This window comes from Onychostoma macrolepis, chromosome 06 (assembly GCF_012432095.1).
Source record: "Onychostoma macrolepis isolate SWU-2019 chromosome 06, ASM1243209v1, whole genome shotgun sequence".
Lineage (NCBI taxonomy): Eukaryota > Metazoa > Chordata > Actinopteri > Cypriniformes > Cyprinidae > Onychostoma > Onychostoma macrolepis.
This window is the reverse complement of record NC_081160.1, coordinates 22,158,795-22,173,496: the sequence shown is the minus strand read 5'-3', so window position 1 is coordinate 22,173,496 and position 14,702 is coordinate 22,158,795. Positions and strand designations below refer to the sequence as shown.

The 14,702-nt window shown below is 39.6% G+C and overlaps 2 protein-coding genes across 4 annotated transcripts in view; one reads left to right on the top strand and one right to left on the bottom strand.

Annotated features, from left to right (window-relative positions):
* The window catches only part of cyfip1 (cytoplasmic FMR1 interacting protein 1), a 39,039-nt gene that overhangs the window by 3,494 nt on the left and 20,843 nt on the right, over positions 1 to 14,702 (bottom strand). For both annotated transcript variants that reach the window (XM_058778074.1, XM_058778075.1), the window contains exons 14-26: positions 14,387 to 14,553; positions 14,151 to 14,298; positions 12,782 to 12,935; positions 10,927 to 11,083; positions 10,729 to 10,825; positions 10,511 to 10,587; positions 10,291 to 10,399; positions 10,077 to 10,196; positions 9,422 to 9,621; positions 7,350 to 7,437; positions 3,440 to 3,583; positions 2,905 to 2,995; positions 1,559 to 1,689 (exon numbers count right to left, since the gene is read on the bottom strand). In XM_058778074.1, the coding sequence (XP_058634057.1) occupies positions 1,559 to 1,689; positions 2,905 to 2,995; positions 3,440 to 3,583; positions 7,350 to 7,437; positions 9,422 to 9,621; positions 10,077 to 10,196; positions 10,291 to 10,399; positions 10,511 to 10,587; positions 10,729 to 10,825; positions 10,927 to 11,083; positions 12,782 to 12,935; positions 14,151 to 14,298; positions 14,387 to 14,553 (1,683 nt within the window). The remainder of the gene's footprint in view (positions 1 to 1,558; positions 1,690 to 2,904; positions 2,996 to 3,439; positions 3,584 to 7,349; positions 7,438 to 9,421; positions 9,622 to 10,076; positions 10,197 to 10,290; positions 10,400 to 10,510; positions 10,588 to 10,728; positions 10,826 to 10,926; positions 11,084 to 12,781; positions 12,936 to 14,150; positions 14,299 to 14,386; positions 14,554 to 14,702) is intronic.
* Positions 3,595 to 7,339, top strand: LOC131541966 (fibronectin type III domain-containing protein 9). Of its 2 annotated transcripts, XM_058778085.1 has the most exons (2): positions 3,595 to 4,389; positions 5,673 to 7,339. In XM_058778085.1, the coding sequence occupies exon 2, from the start codon at positions 5,728 to 5,730 to the stop codon at positions 6,391 to 6,393; it is 666 nt and encodes a 221-aa protein (XP_058634068.1). In that variant the 5' UTR covers positions 3,595 to 4,389; positions 5,673 to 5,727; the 3' UTR covers positions 6,394 to 7,339. The 2 variants fall into 2 exon arrangements, with proteins under 2 accessions (XP_058634068.1, XP_058634066.1); XM_058778083.1 differs by having other exon boundaries at positions 3,595 to 7,339.

The following is a 14,702-nucleotide window of genomic DNA, read 5'->3' as shown; positions in this document are numbered from 1 at the left end:
ATATTTTCAACCAATGCTGCAGTGATGTTCCATTATGCAGTGAAAACCCAAGTTTGAGAAGAAGGATTTGTATTACATATATTTGTAAAAAAAAAAAAAGAAACATTAGCTGAAGCACCTAAATATACACTCTTATCTTTTTTTATATAAATTAATTGTAACCTAAAATCTTGATGTTGAAAGTTAAAGCTGTTAACTACCCCAATAAAAAGTAAACCTGTGGCTATGATGTTAGTCTTTAGACTCCGCTATCCTGACTGTTATTTATTGCGAGTAGCAAGCTGTGCTTTGGATTTATTTGTGCCTTAAAGGGAATAAACCCTTGACAAATTATAAATCAAACTAATCACATTAAGAGCTGTGGAACAGTGAAAATTTACCAAATGGCCTGTCTTTGGGGGGGACAAACATTTCTTAGACTTAATGATCCTTTAAAAAAAGGTCTGCAAGTATGTGATAATTCATCACTTTTGATTGAAGTGATCGGTCACCATTCAGACTTTAAAAAGAACAGAAAATGAGAAGCAAAGTCAATGCGGTGTATAAGCAAGGCAACAGCTAGATCAGAGGAACTCAGAAGAGCTATACAGAAACAGTTTTAGAGGCTGGTTCAAAAACAATAAACAAAACATAACAAAAAAGATGTGAAGCTGATCTGCATTTTAAAAGGGTTGAAATATGACATGGAGAAACGGACAGTGCTGCCACATGCAACACAACTGCAGATGTGTTCCCATGACAACAGTGTGTCAGAGTCAGACATAAAAACACTGAGCAGGTGGCAGACTAAATAATGGAAGTCACCTGTGTTGTGTACTCTATACAAAATGTATATTCACAAATATAAAACAAGTATATGTGTGAATGCATGTGTGTGTGTACATATGTGCATGTCATTAATTTAATCTAATTACATGCTGTGCTGATTAATCCAATTAAATCACACTGTCTTTTGGGGTGTAATTTCTCAGCCCAAACTGATAAGTCTTTGTGTTAAATACACAGTCAGTCATTGCCCTGCATAATGTTTGCGAAGGGCCAGTGTGCATTAAATGTGTTAATAATTTTAACATGTTTTTTCCCCCATAATTAAATCGCACCTAATTAACGCGCAACAGTACATATATGTTGCTCTATCCTGTCATGGACTCATGAATAATTTATTAATTTAAACATGAAGAGATTCATTCATGATTGAAGACTACAATTAAGTTATGCGTCTTGTGTGTCACTCGTCACAGGACAAATAAGAGAATTTGAAAGCAGCCCAACCACAAAGGAAGAAGTTAATTAGTAAAGCTCACTACTACACTCTTTACTCTAAGACAAATATTTCAAAACCACACTATATCAATATACTGAAGAAGATCTGTTTAGTGATGACATTGACCCTCTGCTTAGCTTATGTACTGAAAGTGGTAATAAAAAGATTGGATATTCTTACATCTTCTTTAAAGAAAAGATTATGGCAGGTGGCAACAGTTGCTAAGGTAGGATTGGTCAGTACCATTTTTAAGGCAACTTTCTGTAGTATAGTGTGAATGCTCAGTGGTCATACCAAGCTCTGTTCACTCAGCAGGCAGAAGAGCAAAGCGTTTCCAACTTCCCTCAGGTTCTGGAAGCACACAGTCTTCAGCTCAGCATACTCCACAATGTCCTTCAACTGGTGGTGGAAGAACTCCAGAATACCTGCATTCAGCAGACAAAACCATTCTTTCACTGTAATGCCACATTTTGGTTGTTTTAGGAAATGTTGAAGCATACGTATTCCTCTATTCTATTCCTCAGTGATTAACAAAAATAGATCTCATTCCTGGATCAACATGCCCTAATTAATGACTAAAATCAGGATGTCTAGTTTATAATAATATTGTTCCAGGCCCTAAAACTAACCTCGACTCAACCAGCACAGGGTTTCTGCAAGTTTTATAAAAGGTAATTTAAAAATTTTAAGACCTCTTTAAGATCAAGTGAAGAAATTCAAGAAATAAGTTCAAGGGAACATCAATATGTATTCTGAACCTTATGATCACACTGTAAAAAAAGTCATGTTCTTCCTCAATAATAGTCTTGTTTTCCAGTGCAGTTGTCTCAATTCTAAGAAAATACATTTATTTAATGAGAGGTTTATCAAAATCAAGAGAGTTAATGATTAAAACATAAAGAGACAATTATCTGCCAATGGTCTCAGAAAAATCTACTTAATTCAAAGGAAAAACACGTTTTTATATCCAACTGACATTTTGTTCTTCCCTTAAGCATAAAATCACTTCAATTTCCTTGATCTAACAACAAGACACGCTTGTATATGTTTATGCATATGTATATGTATACACATGCACATTTCTGAAGAACGGTGGGAATCTACAGCGGCTGACTGTCCTCAAGTTTACTCTCTTTTGTTATTCCTCTTACAAGCAGAAGCCTTCAACTACATATACAGACCCTTTGCTGTTTTTCTACCCTCTGCCACTCTCTCCTCCACCCACTTCATTTCATTTTTTTCCAGGCTGACTGAAGCCCACATAATCAGATACAGCTATGATTTCAGTGTGGAGTGCACCCTCTACATAGTCACCCGGAAAGAAATAACAAACAAAGAAAGGAAGGAAGGAAGAAAGAGAGCAAGAGGCAATTACCAAATCTTCTCAAGTCAAGAGGGGTCTGATTAAGTCTTATAAAATACCCAGCGTCAGCTGCGTATGCTCTGCTAAAAGCACCACTGTGTGATTGACACACTGCAGACAGCCAAGCACAGTTAGATTCACGAAAGCTTAATAATTCAGTGCTTATCTTCTATTTGGTGATAGTGGGAGCTCATATTTACACAGGGTCAAAGTTGCTCTCTTGAGTCAGAAAACAAAAGGATTGCTGAGGAGTGTCCAAAAAAAGTGCAATTTTCACCTGGCGAGCCATACTCATGGCGAGGCAGACGGCATATCTTGGGCATCACTTCCATCAGGGTCCTCACATACTGCAGAATGGTGCCCTGAAGCTGCACCAGAAAAAAAACAAGATTACAAGGTGATTTCAGCAGAAATGTTACTAATGCCCACACATCCTGAACTTTACCTTTTATTCTTTAATGTTAGGATTAGTGGTATAAAAGATCCTTTAAGATCCTTGTAAATGGTCTGCTGCATCATGAAAACTAAAATTTGGTATAAACCATATCAGTGCATGCATTCCTGGGAACCAAACCCATGACTTTGGTGTTGCTAGAACCATTCTCCGCTATCTGAAACCACTATAATTAAGGCATCATTTGAGAAGTTCTAGTGGGAATGTGGCTGAACATAAATACTAAATACACAATGCATTTCTTCTCACATGTTTGAGAGCTGCAGATTAGAGGGAAGAAAATAAAACAAAAAAAAATGTCTAGGGTCTTGCAAAAGCAAATCTCCATAAACTTCAATTAGCATGCCTATGCACGTACCAGGCTTTTGACGACCTTTAACAGCTCTTCCATCACCACAGCGATGCCCTGGTATCCTAGAAGTCTGCAAATAGCCTTAACATGTGGAGGTCCCAGGAAGTTCCGGTAGAGGCTGTATATGCTACTGTACGCCAAATTCAAGGCCTGAATTTTCATGAAAAAGAAAAAAAGCAAGTTATGGAATGCTTGGAACAAAACTCAAGATTTCTTGTTGAGGCAGAGTTTGATTTGTTTGTCACTTAGTCATTTGTACATGTAATGAAAGTAAATAATATAAATAAAGACGAGCATAAGAAAATTCTTTAAAAACCTTAGTGATCCCCACACTTTTGAAAGCCATTGTGTGTGTGTATACACACAAACACACTTTTATATTATTATATCAATAATTAGTTTTTAAACAATGGCTGACAGTGTAAAATACTTTAGAATAGTAACAAAACAAATAAGCTCCTCTCTGTTCTTTTAGTAAGAATGCAGTACTTGCAAGTTGACCGATTCATGAGCATACATGTGTTGTGGCAGTGAGTCAGGGGAGACAGGTCACCGGTCTGAGGGAGTAATTGAGAGCGGGCGGGGGGTGGAAAATGCCATGTGTTTTTCCAATGCTTTAGAGAGCAAGGATGTGTAAGAGATCGAGGATGAACGAGAGAGTTCAAGCTCTCCCAACTGTAATTATGTTTAAAATATATTCTACGCAAAACAATGATGTGTCGTCTCCCCCTCCCTACTGCACTCTCTCTCTCTCTCTGCTTTATTTGCCATCTGCTGTTCTAATCAGACAGAAGAGCTTTTCTGTGCAGCGGTGTGGAAGTGGAGCTCTTTCTGCAGGAGACCTGAGCCATGCCAAACACAGACAGCTACAGGTCACACTCTCTGAATGCTTCAGGGGGAATCAGTCTGCAACGGAGAGACGATCAGTGTATGAAGTGACTCTCTTATCTTTTACGGTAAGATTTTTCCTCCTTTACCTCTTAATCTCAGTTTTCCTGTGTCACCTGTTTTCCTCAGTTTTCCTGTGACACCTGTGTCTCTGTTGTGTAGATTACCTTTAAAGACTGGTAAAATGCAGACAAGTGCTGTCTGAAAATACAACTAAATCTTTAGCAGCTGTGTGGATTTGAAAAAGATTGGAAAGAGCAACAAGTCTGTAGGGAGAGAGAATACATGTCCTGTTTTCCTCAGACTTCTCTGAGCGTTATTGACAGTGTGCTTCTGGAAGATCAAAATGATTAGCGTTCAAGCTTTCGTATGGTGCTGACTGCCGAGTAATTACAGCGTGCATGTGTAGCGTACAGGGTCACCACTCATCCACACAAGTCCAATGTGGTGATATTGATTGAGTGAGTTAATGGTCTTCAAACAAACCAAGGTCAAAAAAAGGCATCTATTATAAAGAAACTAAAAATAAATAAATGTTTAAAAATACAGAAAATAAATAAAATAAAAGTGCAAAATAATCATGCAGCACTGTTTGATCATGGCAGATATCAAAACAGTGAAGACTGAATAAATAATTGTTTATTACCTCAAAATTATATCCATTGGGCTGTAATGCTGTTCATTTATAATAACTTGAGAGAATCTAAGAACTTTTTTCTTGGCAAGCAGATATATGGATGTAATGTCAATTGGAAATTTCTCTTCAACTCATTCACATAATCCTGCTTTAGATACCTAGTTTTGAAGAGAAAAAAATAGATACAAAGCAATCAAGGCGGATAAATAAAAAGCTGTTCTTGCACTCAATAACCTGGTGCTTTTCCCCTCTAGATAAATCTGCTTTTCCTAACACCATGATAAAGCAGGGCAATTGTACTTGAATACAAAAGATAACTGAAATTACAAAAGAGAATATAACCATAAAAAAGCCACCTTGTGTGTTACCTACAAAACCATTCTCAAATGTTAATTACTACAATATGAAAGACAAATTAGACAGAAAGGAACAGCATAGAACACGTTCAAATCAAAGCTGTTTTATATATATATCTCACACACCTGTCCTCAGCCAGTGTTTTCTGATTAAATCCTTTTGACAAAGCACTTCAATTCAAAATCAATCTCAAAATCTCAATCTCAGAAACCATCACCTGAAGTTTTCCCATTTCTTTAAAAACATGCTTTTATGCCAGAAGCAAGCCCATTACTAATCTATTAAGTCCTTGTTGTACTACATTCAAGGTCAGAATTGATCTAAATGAATGCCCCCCTCCCCTCTCTATGCTTCCAGATCCTTCAAAACCATTGCATGTTGTCTCACACCAGCCTACATCTTCAAACTGTGCATGCATAAGGGCCTGAGCTTCAACCTAAAAAACAAACTCAACATGACTATCACCATTCAGAACATCACAACCACCTCTGCCATCGTCAGCTGGCCGTCATCTCCAGGCTGCGTGGACACGTTCTACAGCGTCATGTATCACCCTAACTGGAACAGCCTGCTGATGGGTTACACGCGCAAGAGCTTCCTGCGGGAGGACAGGGTTCCCGTGAGCCAGACGTCCACCAGTCTGGGCAACCTCAGTCCACAGACCACTTACATCCTCTGCGTCACCTGCCAGTCTGCCAACCCCACCAGAGAGCAGTGCCAGGTCTTCAGTACCCTAGATGAGGGCACTGAGCTCGGAGAGAGCGGCAGGGAGCTGGCGATGGGTGTCTGGCTGGCCAGCAGCATCCTGTTGCTGATCATTGCTGTGGCTCTCCTTTGGGGATGTCTCCACACCATGTGTCCAGCGAAGAGGGACCCAGAAAGAGGCAGCCAGTCAGGTTCGAACCCTCCACACCTGGCTCTGACCCCCATGGGTGGGAACATGGGAAGCGAAGGAAGAAAAAGTCTGTACACGCCCGGTTTTGGTGGGGAAGACTCTCAGAACGCAACGGTGATTGAGAATCCTTTCCGAGCCGAGCACAGCAGAGAAATGGCGAATGGGCAGGGTCGTGAACTTTGAACACCAAGTAATAAACAGAAATTTGGCCCCGGGTCAGAATAACTAGGACACCAGATTATTACTTTGATGCACTGACCCCCAAAATTCAAACAATTAGAACTTACACAATGAGGACAAATCGCCGGGGTTGAAACAAGTTTGAGGAAAGGAGACTCTGACAGTCGAACTGGGCTGACGGGGTTAAATTAGCATTTAAATGTCAGATGAAAACATAACTAACATATTAAACAAGAAAACTAAAGGAGGCCACTTGGCTTATTTTTTGGTATGCCTTTACAATGGTTCAATTTGTTGACATGAGTTAAAGCAACTAATAGTACCAAATGTTCCAATACACACAAGATTCACATCAGAAGCATAATTTATTTTATATATTTACTTATATTTCTACATTTGCATTTGCATTTATTCATTTAGCAGACGCTTTTATCCAAAGCGACTTACATTGCATTCAAGTTACAGTTTTTACATTTTATCAGCTCTTGCTTTCCCTGGGAATCGAACCCATGATCTTGGCGTTGCTAGCGCCATGCTCTACTATTTGAGCTACAGGAAAGTGACCCACATTCTACATAATGTGGGTCACCCATCAACCTACAATGTTGGAATCGTGTCTGTAGAGTACAGTGTCAGTATAAAGTTGAACACCACTGCCATATTGGTTTTGCAAGGCAAAAAAAGAACCACCAAAACATTAAATTGCTTAGTGCAGCTTTACCTTCAATGGATATAGAAGTGTTGATTTTAATGTCTTTGTGAGTTGATACTCTATCTGTTTTGTGTTAGTTGCATTGAAATCCTACTATGCTTGAAATGTACTTTGCCTACCTATCTATCTTGCTTAATAAAAAAAAAAAACATTTCCCTGTATGTTATGGTTTGTGAGAGTTAATGGTCCAGTTAATTCTGGAGTTGTAATAGATGTCGGTGTGACATTTAAACTCATGCAAACCCACCTTTGAGCCATACAGGTACTGTGGCTGGGCATTGGGAGGCTTGTCTCGCTGAAACTCTTGTGAAAACGGCAGCACAGTGCGAACAAACCTAAAGGAAGGGGAAAATTGTTTTTAAAAAATCTGTATTATTGGGTTTGCCGCACAGTTATTGTCAATTCTGTTTAATAAGGCTGTGCTCAGCATGTCCACTCTGGACCCATTCACAGGTAACAATACATTGAAAAAACTCATCACACAAGTCAGACCGCAGCTTTCAAAGGAACATGTTTCTAAGGAAAAATGACAAAAAAGCTAAAAATATCTGCTGTGACATGACCAACTTTAAGGTGTTGTTCTCAGTATGCTGGTTAAAGTCACTTGTGACTTGTGGGTGTGAGTGTAAAGCCCGGATCACACCAAGCCGAAGCCGACTAACTAGTGGTGACGAAAACAGACTGCGGGGTTGGCTCACGTCAGCAGCGTCTGGGTCAAAAGTTGCCCTGAAACACCAAGCCGACGCTCAACACCCGACAGCCAAGTAGCACATCCGTTCTGCGCCTTTCTCGTGCACCAGATCATCAGCTGAACAGCCAATCAGAATGATCAGATGGCCCGGCTGACCAACGAGCTCCAACGCCGATTCAACATGTCGAATCGGCTGAAAAAAAAAAGCAGACGAGGACCAACTTCAGCCGACGGTGTGGAACACACGCTTGGTGTGTTCCGGGCTTAATACAACAGGAGCAGGTGAGAAGTGGAATCACTGTGTTCTGTGTATCCAATCCATCACTCTGAGAGTCTACTGAGAATCAAGCACACAATGACTGAAATACACGGGGATAGCTGGTCTAAAGCCAATAGTGCATCTCAGTTTCTCGAACCTGAAACAGTGATGTAACCTTCAGAGATGGCATCATTCTACCATTTATGAGCTGTATTGAGACCACAGCTGAACCCTGATGGCATTAGTTCACTTTGATACTAAATGGGTACCTTTATGATAAACTTGCCATCAACATATCTATCTTCCCCATGGAGGCCATGAAATGTTGAAGCCATCTTAACCTGACAGTGGAAAGACAACTTGTCGTCTTTTCATACCACATTCAGATTCTTTCATGGCCCACCTTCATGTCTGTTATATACCTCTATTTCTCACCTCACTATGGTTCCTTACAAAGCTCACTTTCTTTTTCTCACTTGCTGTCATACTTGATATATGGGTCAGATTGTACCTTATGCTCAGAAAAAAAGATTGTATTGTGCTATTTGACAGTAAAAAAAGACAAAATGAAAAAGAGATGGATCCAACTGCAGAAGGTAGACAAACACTCAATTCACAGGAGAAAAATTGATAAAATGTAACTGATTTGCCTCCACTTGCTGCAGAACACATGCTTCTTAAAATCTGCAAACAAGAATCTGTGTACAACAATGTGTCAAATGTATCTGAAACATAACAGTCTTTTCCTGGTTGGAATAAGCATAGACTTTAAGCATAGACTGACTATAAATATCTAATGAATTAACTTAATAATTAACCATTCTCTAAAAAATTAAAGACGAAAGCAATGCTTCATCTTCATTTAAGTGTCTCATGCATCTGGCTTTCTGACAAGTGATGAAAGAAATTTTCTATGCAATTTGACTTTTGATCTCAATCATGTCTGTTTAACTGAAATATGGATGAATGAATACATATTACATCAGCTGAAGCCTGAAAGTCATGTCTACACTAATATAGCTGTTAAAATGCTGCCTATTTATGACATTATAAATGTTATTATTGCACAACCCTGTCATTTAAAATTAGCAGAGCCTGCACAATTATTTTTAAATTTAAATATTTTATATTTTATATTAAAAGGTATTAATTACCAGAATTAATTATCTGTGATTTTAATCCTGTATGAATTGCCATGTCAATCACTTACAGATGTTCCAATTTATTACAGGATAAAAATAATAATCCAGATGTCCTAAAATACATCCTGTCCAAACTGGGCTTTAAAAAAAATAAACATTATTATTATTTATATTTAAAATAAATAAGTAAGTAACTCCTAAATAAACCTTGGGCACTCCCTACCCACCTGTTCGTGGAGCCATTGTAGCAGTAGTTGGGCAAGAAGTCATAGTTGAGTTCCCAGAAGACATGGAGAGTGATTCTGCCATAGGGCGCAGATACATTGTGGTTTGCCTCACGGAACATGGCGTCGATACTGTCCAGTGTCAAAAACTTACTGAGGAGTTTATGGGTCATCCGGTTTATCTCCAACAATCCCTCCAACTCCTGATCAATGACAGAGAAAAGAAGAGCAATTGGAACAAAAAAAACACCCTCTCACTTTCTGACACAACAATAACATTTAACAACGCATTTCTATTCAGAAGCACACACAGACCTCCAACAACAATTTGTATGAATACCGATAATGAGCTTTGGAACAATTTCATGGCTCTTTGCACGCATCACGGTCAGATGTCTCTTCAAATGTATATACATTAACACGCACACACATACAGGAAGCAAACATGAATAAAACGATTCACTAGGCTTAATTATTTCTGCAGCACTGAATTTCAATTTTGCTATGAGAGATGGCCTCTTTTTTATGAAAAATCCTGAACCGGAAAATATCTATCAAATTTACACAGCTAAACAAGCTGAGAAAATTCAGGGTCTCCATATGAGCAAATGAAAACTGCAAATTTCCATAAAAACAGAGATTTTAAAGTATAAGGCACCATGATGGAAGTGAGGTCCTCGCTCTCAAAGCGGTTGATGGCGAGCTCTAGGGATTTGTACAGCGCCGAGGACACTCGCTGGGTGATCAGACGGTTCAAGTCGATTGATCGTCCAAGGAGCTGCAAGAGAAAAGGACAAAACAGGATGAGTGAACTTAAAAACAGCATTAATAAACAGTAATGAAAATGTAAACAGAAGAGCAGCAGTCCTTACCTGGACATGTCTCTGTTTGAGCAGCGTCTCGTAACGATTGGAGGAAGGCCATGAGATATTGGCGCCCTGATTCTTACATTCAGCTCTTAGTCTCTTATCCAGAAGGAGACTGAAAATAAAACACATTTTTTAAGTCCCCAAAGCAACTTGCAGTACTACTGAAAAATTGTGTTACATATTTTTTCTGGTCTGAATAAGGCTACAAACAGACTTAACAGACCTTCCGGCAAGAATCTTGTAGTAGGCAAAAATCTGATCAGCAAGTTTGTAGACAAACTGGTCAAAGCAAAGGTTCACCTGGGGGAAAGAGAAGAAAAATCCAGACATGCAATCACTTCAACTTCAAGAACACTTCAACTTGAGTTAAAGAAATGAAATTAGCAATGCAATAACTGCTTCAAAGGACTGTAGAATGTAGAAGGTCAAGAGTGTTTTTACCTCAGCTTCAATCTCATCATAAAGGAACTGCTTTTTAAACTTTGTGAGAGCATAGTGTGCGCTGTCATTGTACAGATCCAATGAATACAACACATACCTGAAGAGATCAGACTTACTTAGAAGCATATTTCATAAAAGCATTCTTTTTTGCACATGTACTATGGCAATTCATGTATTAATTGTATTTTTGGTTCTCACTCCATCATAGAGGCCTCTTTAGTTTCCAGGATGTGGTCGGTGAGGATCCAGGGCACGGACATCTCAATTGGAAACTGGATGCGGCGACCCATTGTGAGCTCCAGAAAGAACTCACGGAACCAGAGCTGGGACAAATCACAGCACTGCTGCAGCGTCTCTGCAACACATCACACACGTGTAAGAGACAAAACATCCCAGCAGGCACACAACATCAGAAGACATTGATATTCGTTTAAATTTCGGTTGTGATGTCGGGTGACCAAAATTCAATGTCAATTCAACGTCTAATGTCAATGTTAATTTGATGTCCAATACCGACGTCAAATGACGTTATTTATTGTTTTTAGGTTGTGTAACCAAAATTCTAAAGTTAAGTCAACGTCAAAATGGCGTCAAATACTGACGTCAACCCGATTTTCATTCTCAACCAAAATGCAATGTCTGTCCGACATCATGTCCAACGTCAACCTGACGTTATACTGAAGTCCTGTGCCTGCTGGGATTCTTAACACCATCCACATTCAACCAAATACAATGACCTTTTTTTTTTTTTTTTAATGGAACACTGCCATGTTGATTACAAATAACAATCTAATACAATTTGCAAATATATTCAATTTGCATTAAATAATCTTATATAATCTAAAATTTAACTAACTTAATTTTTTTTTTTTAATTGTTAAATACTTTTACTGTTCATTACAGAGTGAACGTGTATTTTTGTTATTTATCTTTAAAATAAATGCCTTTTAATTAAGGAATGACATTCATACATTTTTAAATGTAGCTTAAGTATCTATATACTTTTTTGAGGCCTCTGTGGACACAGAAAAGCTCAGTAATGGGTATTGATGCATTATGGTATTAAAAAATGTTAAAGGTCCCATGACATGCTGCTTTTTGGATGCTTTTATATAGGCCTAAGTGGTCCCTAGTACTGTATCTGATGTCTCTTTCCCGAAATTCAGCCTTTTTGCAGAATTTCAGCCACTACGAGCCAGTCCCACAATGAGCTTTCCTTAGGATGTGCCATTTCTGTGTCTGTAGCTTGAAATGCTAATGAGGAGGAGAGAGGCGGGGCAAGGTGGAGGGTGGGTGTGTGGCCTTAACCAGCTTGCGCTACCATGCGCTAATGTAGACAGTGGATGTATCGCAATGGCTCGTAGACACACAGTCCTTCAAGCTTTTCAGTTTGACCCAGAATCTGATCCGGACGGAGAAGCACCGGATGAAGAAGTTGCAACTCAGCGGCTACAGCAGGACGTCTCCGAATGGTTGGTTTAAAATATTGTGTCTGGATACGGTACTTTAGTTGGTTTGTTTATGTATGCTGTTACAGTTATTATCATGTAGCTAATGCTAGCCATAGGCTCGGATGAAGGAACTAAAAAAATACTTCGGTGTTCATTTGTACATCCAAACACTGAGCAACTGTCATGCTTCGCTGTTTGCAAGCCATGATGTCTCTCGAGGAAAAAAAAATATTGCACTCGCCTCACACGGTAGTAGCTCATTTTCTCATGGGCGGGCAAAGCAGAGAAAGGGGAGGTAACCTTTCCCCGTATGACGACATAAAGGGAAGGGCCATCTGAGTTTTCATTTTCTCTAAGCGAAGCAGGATACCCAGGGCTCGGTTTACACCTATCGCCATTTCTAGCCACTGGGGGACCGTAGGCAGGCTAGGGGAACTCATATTAATGTTAAAAAACCTCAAAGTGAAATTTTCATGCCATGGGACCTTTAAATAACAAAAAGCATAGCTGTACAGTTGGTAATCATTTTACTGTTGTTAAAATGGTGAATGCTGTAACAAATGGCTAGATTGGTGTGAACTGCCATTTAGCCTGTTCTTTACCACTGAAGTTGAGCAGGTGAGTGTAGAAGAATGATTCGCGATGGAACTTCTCGATGTCCAGGATGGTCGGACCCTCCAAACTACTGCGCAAAGTCTTCTTTGAGCCGCTCTTATCAGCAACCAGAGACTCCAGCATCGTCCTGACCATATAAAGCTACACAGAGAAACAGAAAGAGGAAGCAGATGAAAGACAGTGCAAAGTTGGACTTCTTTACTCTTCACTCATGCACATTTATCCACCACTCGACAGACAGATTCAGCTCTGGTCATCTTGCCACAGGTGGAAGGATCTCTTTTGCATTCTGGTCTGATTGCATTAACGTGCTGATAGAGGGCACACAGGTGTCAAAGCTTCCCTGGAGATGTCAGACAGATCAAAGTGCTCGTCTGGATCTCTCCCCTTGGATTCCATCTGGAATTGTGTGTGTGTGTGTGTGTGTGTATGTGTGTCCGTTTGGCACTCTATTCAAATACTGAGAGGCTATGTTCTCAGTCACTGTTTAAGTCAAATTGTCTTGAACAAAGTATTTTCTTTTATCTTTATTTCATTAATGAAATGTGGACTATTCAAAAGAAAAAACATTCTCTCCCTTTTGTCCCCCGGTTTGAAAGAAATGAGACATGAGAGGATCAAATTCTGTCTGTATCAACAAGCGGGTATATAATAGTAAACTACTCACTGAGGCATCGTACATAAAGCCAAAATTTTAGGCATCTATGCAACCGTAGTTCAGAGCCGTAAGCTTCTTGACAGAAACCTCTTGTGGCAAAATTCAACCATAATCATACAGAGCTCTAAGCATTGGCAGAAAAGCTTGAAATCAATCCACACTAAAACAAAAACATTGAGTAAAGAATAAAAACAAAAAATAAACACGGCATGGGAACAATCCTCAACACATACTTTATCAAATTAAACTGACAAAAATTCCCGCAGTAAAGCACTGAGATCACGTTGAGAGGCAGCACCGATTACAGCTCAAATCCCCGAGGCACTATTGACATTCAATACGACAGCCTTCCACGGCACACCGGATCAACCGTGCTTCATGCAACATCTGCAGCAGAAGCGAGTGGAAGATTACAAGCTCTTCTGAGCTTGGGGGAGCTGTGTGTGTGTATGTATGTGTGTGTAACTGGTAAAAAAAACCTATAGCAGTATGGCTGGTTAGGTTGTTTCAGGTAAAGAGTTGTATAAGGTGAAAATGAAAAGTGAAAAATATTATGTGTTGCGGCATTCAGAAAGCAAATTGTAACCACAGACATTTGAAGGTAACTGAGTTCTGAGGTTTGCTACTATCATACATGTTCTGTATGTACAATTGGGTTACTACATTGTCTATGTATTGATAATTACAGAGTTGCATACCTGAGTGCTGGAGGGTCCTACGGCACGACGAGGAACTTTGATATCAAATCCTCCTTTAGGGTCCTTCTCGCCGCGCAGTGCTGGGTCATTATGTGGCTCTCTGCCAGTCTCCCAATCGCAGATGGTCTTACGGATGGCCTGGAGGACGCTGCAAATAGGTCACAGTCAGCCAAAACGGACTTAAACAACTACAGCTGTAAGACAGAAAGATCATTCAGTTTGGTGCTCTGTTGTACCTCTGGATGACATTCTTCTTTCTCTTGATGGCCTGACGCAGCGGTTCTCTGAGCGTCACCTGGGCAAAGTCTTGCAGAGCTGAGTAGATGGTGTGACGGATGGCGTGGTTGAACACGCTCTCCATACGGCCCATCAGAACCTGCAGTCCCTTTATCATGGCGATGACCTAAACCCATGTAGACAGAAGCACATCCAGAACACAGACACAAACTCTTCTGAGTTCACCACAGCCACGCTACACAATCAGTCAGTTAATGACACTAAATTACATTTTATGAACATTAAACTTACAAAGGATTTGTAATCAAAAATCAA

Bases quoted from the DNA above. Each gene is read 5' to 3' on its own strand.
- LOC131541966 (XM_058778083.1), top strand. From the start codon at position 5,644: ATGCCCCCCTCCCCTCTCTATGCTTCCAGATCCTTCAAAACCATTGCA.